This window comes from Nyctereutes procyonoides, unplaced genomic scaffold (assembly GCF_905146905.1).
Source record: "Nyctereutes procyonoides isolate TBG_1078 unplaced genomic scaffold, NYPRO_anot_genome, whole genome shotgun sequence".
Classification (NCBI taxonomy): Eukaryota; Metazoa; Chordata; class Mammalia; order Carnivora; family Canidae; genus Nyctereutes; species Nyctereutes procyonoides.
The window spans coordinates 37,013,674-37,024,617 of NW_026575043.1; the positions used below are offsets into that span (position 1 = coordinate 37,013,674).

General features: G+C 52.8%; 1 protein-coding gene across 1 annotated transcript; it reads right to left on the reverse strand.

The window, feature by feature from the left end:
* Positions 1–1,376: 1,376 nt before the first annotated feature.
* ADORA2A (adenosine A2a receptor) lies at positions 1,377–10,640 on the reverse strand. The gene is made up of 2 exons (XM_055322940.1): positions 10,080–10,640; positions 1,377–3,140 (listed from the first exon to the last, which is right to left on the reverse strand). Exons 1-2 carry the CDS (start codon positions 10,409–10,411, stop codon positions 2,234–2,236), a joined length of 1,239 nt encoding a protein of 412 aa, XP_055178915.1. The 5' UTR covers positions 10,412–10,640; the 3' UTR covers positions 1,377–2,233.
* Positions 10,641–10,944: the final 304 nt, after the last annotated feature.

Below are 10,944 nucleotides of genomic sequence, written 5' to 3' on the forward strand. Positions count from 1 at the left end.
TGATTGATGTAACAGTAAAATATAGCTAAAGCAAATGTGTGTTGGCTTAGAAATACTCACATATGCATCTGTGTAGTAAAAGTATAAAGATTTGCAGTGGAACCAAATGAAATCCTAGGAAAGTGGTTGTTTCCAGGTATAGGAAGCAGGGTAATATTATGGGGAGGGGTTAGAGATGTTTTCACTGTATTTGTAATGGTTCATTTCTTGACCAGAGTGGTAGGGGCCTAGTATTATTTCATATTCTTTGGTTCGATTGAAACAGTTCATCATGAGAGCATGACTTTTGTAGTTAGACCTGGGTTGTGTGCGTGTGTGTGTTTAAGAGTAATGCATCTTAAAAAATTTTTTATTTATTTATTTATTCATCAGAGACACACAGAGAGAGGCAGAGACACAGGCAGAGGGAGAAGCACGCTCCCTCTGGAGAGCCCAATATGGAACTCAATCCCAGGACACCGGGATCACATCCTGAGCTGAAGGCAGATGTTCAACCACTGAGCCACCCAGGGGTCCCCAGACCTGTGTTTTAAATTTATTTTTGTCACTTACTAGCTATGTGACCTGGGACAACTACTTAACCTCTCTGTTCAAAAGAGATTGTTTAGTCATCTGTAAAATGGGGCTCCCAGGGCTCTGTGAGGATTACCTGTGAAGTTCAAATGCCCCTTCCCCCTCCCTGCCCTAGTATGCCTATGAGACTTGAGACCAGACTGGCCCTCAGGCTGCGACAGGTTGCTAACTTCCCCCTAGGCTTCAAACTTGTCCAACATGGAAAGATGACATGGCCCCAGAGACAGGCTTCAGAGTAGGAAACACCCATTCCTTATAGGTTTCTTTGTTGGTTGGGAGCAGGAGTTGGGATAACTTTCCCAACAAGAGGGGAAGGGAAAGGCAGTTGAATCCTCACCTATATCTCTTTCCAGATCTCTCTGTGCCCTCTTATTAGCTAAGGGGTAGAGCAGGGCATGGGGAAAGTAGGGCACTCCTCTCAGGGGGCTTTAGGAAGCAATGAGGAAGGGAGGAGCCACACCCCACACTGCAGGAATGGCTAGGTCTGGGGGGGTCATGGCCTCTGGAGGGAGAGCAGCTGGGAAGAGCCCATCTTCCCACAACCCCCTCTCACAGGAACACAGGTCTGGGGGCTGCTCATGGACATTTGGATTCTGGTGCATCCTGGGCAGCCTTTTCCCTCAGAAGATGGGAACCTGTGGAGGCACCCCCGGTCAGGCAAGGTGTGTCTGTCTATATGCACAGATGCAGACACTTTTTCACACATGTAATACACACCCATATCTATGTTGCCAGGCCTATGGAATACGGAAAGGAATTCAGACACCATTCTCACTGGACAAACTTAAAACACAACATGGCTCATTTTTATTTTATCTCAGAAAAAAACATGCCCTTCGGAAGGAAAGGCAGTTAGAAAGGGCCTCTGACCGGGCAGGTCTGAGCTACCCAGGCACACCGCATGGTGAGCCAGTCCCGATCTCCTCCCCTGAGCCCACAGTCTGGCAGCAAATCCATTACAGCTCCCTGTCCTTGAGCCCAGCTTTGTGACCCCAAGAGATGGCCCTGGGACTGACGGTGTAAGAAGTGCGTGGCAGTTCATGGTAGCCAGACAGGGCTGTCTGGGACTCCCTGGGCTGACTCCTGGAGCTAGGTTAGCAGCAGGACTGACAACAGACCTGGCAACCAGGGAAGGAAAATAATTAAAAAAAAAAAAAAAAGGCATTCTTCACGTTTAACATTTTCTCCTGGAAAAAGAAAAAGAGAAAAAAGAAAGAAAGAAATGAAAAACGCCACCTCTGGGCATAGCAGCTCCTGAATCCTTGAAAAGTCTGGGGAGGGTGTTGTGTGTGTGTGGTAGGGGGCCTGTTGGAGCCACCCCCACAGCCTCAGGGCCAGTTAGCCTGCCCTGCCACGTCAGGATGGTACTTCTAGATGCTTCCAGAGTGGGGGACCAGGCCCTGCCCAGCCAAGATGCTCTGTGCTGTGGCCCTGACCTGATGCTGGGCCTTCTGATGTGAAACGTCCACTTCCTTGGACTCCAAACCCTTCCTGCTAGGCCACATGCTGCTCCAGCCAGGGCTCCCTCCTCTCAGTCCAAAGTGGGAACTGGCCACGAGAAGGGTCTCCAGGCACATTCATTCTTTTCCCAATGTGACTGGTTCTATCCACCAAAGAGAAAGATTTCCTTTCTGTAGGAAGAGACAAACTGAGTGGATCATCAGGACACTCCTGCTCCATCCTGGGCCAGGGGACCTTCAAGGCCAGGAGACTCTGGGCATGCTCCCTTGAGCTCATGGCTGAGGAGCTCCACATCTGGGAGGCCCATGTCGCCATGGGACTCAGGGGCAATCCCTCCACTCACCAGCCCCAGGGTGTAGCCATTGGGCCGCCGCTCAGGATGGGGGGCGCTGCCATTGGCCCACACCCCAGGAGGATGGCCATTGAGGCGGAGGCTGATCTGCTCTCCATCACTGCCATGAGCTGCCAAGGCGCGGGCGCTGGTGCCACCTGCCTTGAAGGGCTCCCGCCGCCTCAGGACGTGGCTGCGAATGATCTTGCGGAAGGTCTGGCGAAACTCACGGATGCGGTAGGCATAGATGAAGGGATTCACAACAGAATTGGTGTGGGAGAGGACGATGGTCAGGTACATGAGCCAGAGTGGGGCATGGCTACACTCTGGGCAAAAGAAGGTAAAGCAGTTGATGATATGCAGGGGCAGCCAGCAGAGGGCGAAGAGCCCCACAATGATGGCCAGTGACTTGGCAGCGTGGACCTCCTTCTGCAGCGTGGACCGAGCCCGCTCCCCAGGCAGAGGCTGGCTCTCCATCTGCTTCAGCTGTCGCCGAGCCGCTAGGAAGATCCGCAAGTAGACACCCAGCATGAGCAGCAGCGGCACCAGGACAAAAGCAAAGAAGTTGTAGTACACCATGTAGTTCATGGGCACCACATCCTCAAAGAGACAGGCCACCTGGCCCTCCCCACAGCCCTGTGAGTAGTTTCTGCCCTCCTTTGGCTGACCGCAATTGTTCCAGCCCAGCATGGGAGTCAAGCCAATGGCAAACGACAGCACCCAGCAGACTGCAATGATGCCCTTGGCCCTTGTGCCAGTCACCAAGCCATTGTACCTGGGGAAAGGAGACCAGCATCAAAGGTCTGAAAAATCAAGGCTAGGAGGGGCCAAGAGTCAGAAACCCAGAGAAGCACTCCAGCCCCCATTCTCTGGCTATAAGGTCTTGGACTGGTCACTTCCTGCCTCCGAGCCTCAGTATCCTCCTTTGTTCAGTGGAGGTCCAAGCCCTGCCTTTTCCCATAGGGGATAACAGGAGAGCAGACCCCCTGGAAAGGAAACTGCTGCATAGACATTCAAATGATTACTGAATAGTATTACAAATAGTCCTAGGACTCAATTAATTCAGTTTGAGGGAATTTATAAGTGAGAGTACTTATCACCTCCATGTTGGTCTCAGTTGATGCTAGAAAATTTCTCCTTAGAGTGGGAATGGGTCAGGAATGACTCAATGGCTGGGGGCAGAACCAGCCAGATCAGACTTGAAGACGATTGATGTCTCTTGTACTCCGTGCTCTTCCCACTTGACTTAAGGTCTCCAGAAGCCCCCAAGGAGAGGCAAATACCCTCTCTCCCTTCCAAATTCACTCACAGTCCTCTGGAGAGACATGAGATCAGTATGTCTTAACATTTATATAGTAGTCTTAACATTCAAGAGGAAAGAACTGCATGAGGGACTGAGGTCCGGAGAGGAAAAGTAATCTGCCTGAAATCACTCAGGACTCTAGAGAGCCAGACTTATTCCCAGACTCAGAGTGTGACCAGATCTGCCAGCCAGGAAGTGGACCCAGGCCCACAGAAAAGGCGGCATAGACTTTATTAAAAGAATGGGCAGTCTGGGGCACCTGGGTGGCTCAGTCAGTTGGGCACCTGACTCTTGATTTTGTCTCAGGCCACAGTCTCAGGGTTGTGAAACCAAGCCCTGCTTAAGATTCGCCCTCTTCCTCTGCCCCTACCCCGTATCCCCCCCACGCGTGCATGCACACACTCTCTCTCTCTCAAAAAAAGAGAAAGAGAATAGGCAATCAAAAAATCATCTTCCTGATTGAAGAAGGTGACCTTGGTCATCTCTGAGGGATGACCATCTGCTTAATGGTTTTGATTCAGGCAACACCAGACTGCCCTCCCCTTTACATGGTAAACCCTACCCATCCTTCAGGTTCAGGCTGGGTATCTTTCCCTGAGAAGTTCCCTACCCAAGTGCAGCTAATCCCTACTCCATCTGGGCCCCTCAGGTCAGGGGCCCCTTGAGGGCAGGGCTTTTCTACATCCATCTCTGCATTGCCAGCATTGAGAAAAGGACATACAGTGGATGCCCTTTATTTAATTCCAGAATCAGAAGCATCCACAGAAACTATCTAGTGCATGGGTGGCAAACATGGGCCTACAGGTAAGAAATGTGTGAGGCAGGCTGGCAGGGCACGTACTACGTGTATAAGAGATGGCTGATGCCGCTCAGCCCCCAGGATGGGGGGTGCTACCATTGGCCCACACCCCAGGAGGATGGCTGCTGAGGCGGAGGCTGATCTGCTCTCCATCACCGCCATGAGCTGCCGAGGCACGGGCACTGGTGCCACCTGCCTTGAAGGGCTCCCACCGCCTCAGGACGTGGCTGAGAATGATCTTGAGGAGTTCCCTACCCAAGTGGCTGGGTGAGCTTCAGTGCTGCCAGGCCTCAGAAGGGGCTGGGGAGCTGATTTTCTCAGTGAAACTGTCCATGGTTTACATTTTGTCCACAAATTCAAATTAAGAAAAAAAAAATCTGGTGGCCTCTGACCTCTTAACTAATCCAACCAACTCATTTTATAGGTGGGAAAACTGAAGCCTAAGGAGAGGAACGGACTTGCGGTGGACAGTTCAGGAGCCCGGAGCACCCTGGGCCAGGGTAAGTGTGTCAATTCTGAATCTATGTCAGTTTTGAATCCAAAGAGTAACTGGGAAGGGCCACTCCCAGGAGCCCTCAACCCCATTTAGCAGGGCCTTGGATGCCTGCAAAGGGGCTTGGACTTGCTCATTTCCACCAAGCCACAGAGAGCCTACGCTGCCCTGTTTCCTATACTGGAGCCTCAAACACAAAGTCTCAGGCTTCCCCCAACCCCACACTTAATATTTACAGAGCACTTGCTGTGTGCCAGGCACTTTTTTTTAGTACCCTACAAATTATAATTTATATAATCTCATTGAATAGGAGACTATTTTAATGCTGGTGTTTTTCCTGAGAAAAGTGTATCCCTCCCTGAGTTCCAGCACTGCTGTGTTCCTGTTTGGTCATGTGCTGTCACTCTGCATCTCTGAGCCTTAGTTTCCTCATTTGTAAAATGGGACAAAGAATCCAGGGCCTGTGAGCACTGTCCCATGAGGGCAGAATGTAAAATCGGTGGGTAGAGATTACAGGGAGGTGGGTTGTTAGTGACGTTAAGCAAGAACTTCTCAGCTCAGCTGTTCACATAAGAAATGGGCAAAGTGAGCTTCCTGTCATTTGAGGTAACCAAGCAGAAGCAAATAGTTGCAGGGATGCTGTAGAGGATCCTGGAAGCCACCTGTTTTGGAGATTTTCAAATTGTCCGCCAGCAGCCGACTGTCTTGCCTGCATTCCCAGGAAATCACAGAAGTAAGTTGGTGAGGAAGGGAGACAGCTTGTAATATTCACTGAATGAATGAGCTGGTGGGGACAGCAGGGCCCAGCCCAAAGGCTTCTAGGACAGTTTGAAAATCCCTGGTCTGTCCAACTGTCTGCTTTTACAGACCAGGAAGCCCATGAGGGAAGGTGTGGCACTGCATTTTAAAACAAAAGCCCCCTGTGGGGACAGAAACAAACACATTAATAGTACTTGGCTAAGCGTGCAAAGAATATCTCTTGAGAGGATTCCCAACACTGACTTCCAGGAAGAGAACTGAAGGTAGGGCAGGGGACAGAATGAACAATTTTTCACCATATACCCTGTTGTTCTTTTTTTTTTTATGTTTTAGCACGTGCAGGTAATACTTTATTTTAGAACCCTCCCCCACACACAGATACACATCAGACAGATTAATTTTGTTATTCAGAAGAAAAGTCCTTAGGCTGAGAGCCCTGGACCCAGGCCCCCAGGGAACTGGAACAGCATTAGGGCCCAAATAGAACAACAGCCAAGCCACAGCCTGGCCGAGGGGCATCCCCTGGGCTGCGTTTATGATTGATGGTAGTCACATTTTGGCCTCCTGGGCCCCAGACATAGAGTGTCTAGTGGAAGCGGTGCCAAAGGCATCCAGCACAACACTCTGGCATTCGGGGCACCCTAGAGGCATCACAGGGAGCGGGTGCCAGAGCACTGCTCACTGCATTTGGAGGTACCTCTGCCTCCCTACATCTCCTAGCTCACAGGCTGTCCCTTCCTGGGGTCTCCCCATTACCCATGTGGGGCTCACTCTGTGATCCAGGAATACCACCCACAACTCCACATGAGGCTTCATGTGCATTTTCCCTACACTGAGAGAAGGTGGAGCTTTCATAAGTTGTGTGAAGGAGTCAGTGATCTAAGAACTGAAGAAGAGTCACTGGCCCAGGGGTGAAACCCAAACTCTCTCCTGGGCACAGGCAGGCCTGAGCCAGCCTCACACCCTCCCTGACCTCCTGGTCTTCTGTCTCACCTCTCCTGGGCCCAGGGCCCACATGTTCATTCCTTACTTGGGGCCTTTGTCCAGGCTTGGCCCACTCCTATAACTCCTGCCCCTACGCATACCCATCCTGCAAGATTCATCCAGCATCACCTCCTCCAGGGAGCCCTCTCTTAGGAGCCAGGATACTTGTTTTTTTCCCCATGGGGTGATTCACCATATATACCTTGGGTCTTTGCACTAACTGCTGCTCCATATGCAGCCTGTTTCCCAAGGAGAGCAAGTGCTTACCAGGGGCTAATGTGAGAGGCAGGAGACAAGGGGCACAAAAGTCTCCTAGGATAAGAGAGTCTCTCACCTAGGCTATCTGTTCTTTGGGGATGTTGAGGGTTCCCATCTCTGCCTCTGGCCAGGCTGCTTCTCACTGTCTTCCTGATTAAGCCCTGCCATAGTCCACCAGAGTCCCTGCACTTGGGAAGGAGCATAGATTTTTCTGAAACTGAATTCTTTAAAGAAAGAAAGAGAGAGGGGCACCTGGATGGCTCAGTTGGTTAAGTGTCTGCCTTCTGCTCAGGTCATGATCTTGGGGTCCTGGGATCCAGCCCCACTTTGGGCTCTCCTCAGCAGGGAGTCTGCTTGTCCCTCTCCCTCCGCCCCTCCCTTGGATTGTGCTCTCTTGACCTCTCATTCAAATAAATAAATAAATAAATAAATATTAAAAGAGAAAGAGAAAGGAAGAAAAGAAAGGAAAGGAAAAGAAGGGAGGGAGGGAGGAAAAGAAAGAAAAAAAGAGAAATGAAGGGTGAGTGATACAGGCCTGGGGTTAGACATCGAGGTGAGTAGTCAGGGGATGGATACCTCAGAGCAGCCAAATGCACCTACTGAGCGGAGTAGAAGACACTATGCAGAGGAGGGGAGATTTCTAGCTGGCAGGGGACAGGGGGAGAGGCAGGAGCAAGCAGCCTGAATCAGGCAGTGGCCCCAGAGCTGCCAGGGTTCTCATTTGCCTTCACTTCATCCCCCCTTGCACCTTCATGCACCTCGCCCTCCCCAGGGCAGGGCCCTTGAGAAATAAGAAAAGTAGAGGGACGCAAGGGAGCCTGGAACTTCGTGAAGGGCCATGGAGTCCCCCGACTCAGTAGACACTTTTCCTTCTCCGGCTCTGGCCTCCCCATGAGTAACACAAGGGTCATAACATCCGCCCTGGCCACAATGCCAGGCTGTGAGGATCAAAGGAGAAACTGCACTAACATCCTCTGGCAACTGTGAAGTGCTCTGCCTGAGGGGGAAGATAAGCAGCAGCAGCATCGCCATCCCCAACAAACCCCAGATCCAAGAGATCTAGGCTGACCCTCCAAGGCTTTATCAAGCTTTAATCAAACAGCCAGGGTCTGGGTGGAACTAGGTCCTGCTCTGGAAGATGGTGGGGACCGGGGATACAGATGGGGTGGGGGCAGGTCCAGGCTCCATCAGGGACCCAGCTCTGAAACTCCAGCAGCTCATAAAAGAGCTGAATCCCCCACCTGCTCCATCCCACCAACCCTCCCTTCTCAGGGCCCCATCACTCCCATTTGCTGGCTGGACCCTCACAACACCTTTGTGAGCTCAGAAGGACGGAGAAGCCTGTTTCCTTCTATAGATGAGGAAGTGGGCCCAGAGAGGGACAGCTGACTTTATGGTCACACAACATGTCCCATATTCCTACATCAGGAATCATTCTCTTGACTCTCAGAACACAGAGAAATAAGAAAAAGAAGCCAAGACCCTTTCAATTGAGCCCTGATCTCTCCCTAGAATGCTGTTGCCCTTTGAAAAAGGGAAGGAAGTGAAAGTGACATCTCTGCTTCCCCACTGAGCATTCCTACCAGGGCTGGTCCAGGCCTAGTTGATGCTCAACCTGGCCCCTAACGTAGACACCAATTCTCTGCTCTCTGTCTATCTGGGACCCTGTGTTCTGAGCTGTCCTTCAATGAGCCTGGACTCCGGACTCTGCTCTGCACTATTTGGCCAGTCATCTATTGAGGCTGGCCAAAGTCGCCTCTTGGACAAGAGTCCTAAGCTCTCCTGAGACTAGAGCATCCTGTAGGGCCACACAGGGCCCGAGCTCCCTCCTTCATTTGAGCAGCATAAGGAGGGTACCTGCTTCCCATTTAGAGCTCAGGTGACAGGAGTGGCCACCTGGTGCAGGTCTGGGAGATCAGGGCCGCCCTGTGACCCCGTTCCCCAAAGGCTAGTTGCAGTGGGTGACAGGCCACATTTCTTCACAGGCCCAGTCCCAACTGTACTGCCAACTTGTGTGGCCCTGAGGGCTGGCTGCCTTCTCAGAGCCTCATTTTTCCATCCAGAAGATGAGAGGAAATGACCTCTAAGGGCTTCCTTGCATTTGACATTCTAAAGTTCCATTCCTCATTGAGCCCTCTCCTCTTCTCAGCTGGGGTGCACTCAGCCAGCATGAGGCTGCTGAGGCCTGCTGCATAGGTAGGCGCTGCACCTGTTTGGGAGAATTCACAGCCAGGTACCCTGGTCCTCTGAGACCTCCCTCAGGGTCTGCAGCCACCCAGGTTGTGGAACCCAGCTCCCAGATGGAGGGTCGAGGGGGTGGAGCAGGAGGTTTCCCTGCCACACACACTCTGGGGGAGGGAGGTAACTTCCTAGCTTCCATCTGCCCTGGCCCTGTAGGTGGCGGCCACATTAAATGAACTCAGCCTCAGGGAAAGTCTTCATTTACACAATCCAGGGCTGAAATCACTTCACAAAAGATTCACCATAAAAACCCCTTCCACTAGCTGAGCACACAGGCTCTCTCCAAGACCATGAGTACTTGCTGACCTGAGGAGCACAAAATTTGCATACTGGTTCAAGTGACTCACTGTGGCATTTGGCCAAGTCACTTCCCCTCTCTGGGTCATTTTTTTTTTTTTTTTAATGTGCAAACTGTGCAGCTGGCTCAGAGGAGCTGGAGGTGGGCAGGCGTGTGGGCTTCTAGCTCTGAGGGCCTGTGGTTTCCCATGGTGCCCTGCCCCACCCTGGCATCGTGCTGTGTGAGAAAATGACCCAGATGCACCGCCCAGACCTGGGCCACACACATCTGCCAACAGCCAAAGCAGCAGCCTCCACCACACAGCCTGGGGAAGACCGAGGAGGGCTGGGGTGCCTTGTGCCCACAGGGATTGACTGGAGTGGCATGGTTGCTGGCCGTGTACCGAGTCCCGGGCAGCCCCAGACTGAGCCCCAGGGCCCCGTCCTCAGCTCAACACCCAGACATCCAAGACCAAATCCTGTCCCCAGATTCACCCTGACTCTGGCTGGGCACAGGCAGCCTTTTCAGAGATGCGAGCCCCAGCATGAGGTGTGCCGGGAAGAGAAACGGGCAACCCACCACCCCCACTGCCCAGCTCACCGGAGTGGGATGCGGATGGCGATGTAGCGGTCAATGGCGATGGCCAGGAGGCTGAAGATGGAGCTCTGAGTGAGGACCAGGACAAAGCAGGCAAAGAAGAGGCAGTTGTGGCAGGCAGCACAGAACCCTGTGCTGATGGTGATGGCGAAGGGGATCGCGAGGACTCCCACGGCAATGTCGGCTGCCGCCAGTGACACCACGAAGTAGTTGGTGACGTTCTGCAGGTTGCTGTTCAGCCACACAGCCCAGCACACCAGCACATTGCCCAGGATGGCCAGCACAGCGATGGCCAGCTCCACCGTGATGTACACCCAGGAGCCCATGGTGGACATGGCTGCAGATGGGCAGGGTCAGCAAGGACACGGGCCGGGCCAGCTCACGGTCCATAGCTGCAGTGCCGCTGGCCCTGCCCAGGCCCCTGAGCCCCTTCTTCACAGGAGCCAAGAGCGCCCCTGCCTGTGACGGGGGCTTCCCAAGGGCTTTTTCACTGCCAAGTCTGAGTCTCCAGAAACTGGGCCCTCCTCAGGGGCTCTCGCAGCATCTTGGCTCAGCTCGGCTTCATAGTCCCCGAGGCACCTGCCAAGGGAGAAGCCTTGTGAGGAGCTGGACCACAGGCAGAGGGAGCAAAGTCGAAGATCTCAGGGGCAGCTCTCAGGGCTGGTTACCAAGGCCCGCCCTGCAGGCCAGGCATCAGCCAGAGAACAACCCTTGGTGCCCCAGCCCCCACCGTGGACACAGCCTCAGCCCTTGTGTTTTCTAGGAGACACAGGAATCTTTTAAATTTAAGTCGCTTGTGTCACCCCCCATGCTCAGCTTCCTAAGTCTTTGGTGGCTGCCCTGCCACTCTCCTGGGCCCCTGAGCTTA

What these genes read in the sequence shown, in the direction of transcription:
- ADORA2A (XM_055322940.1), bottom strand. Translation starts at nt 10,411, where the DNA reads ATGTCCACCATGGGCTCCTGGGTGTACATCACGGTGGAGCTGGCCATC. An exon ending in GCCATCCGCATCCCACTCCG is followed by an intron (nt 3,141 to 10,079) that starts GTGAGCTGGGCA and finishes TCCTTTCCCCAG; the next exon opens with GTACAATGGCTTGGTGACTG.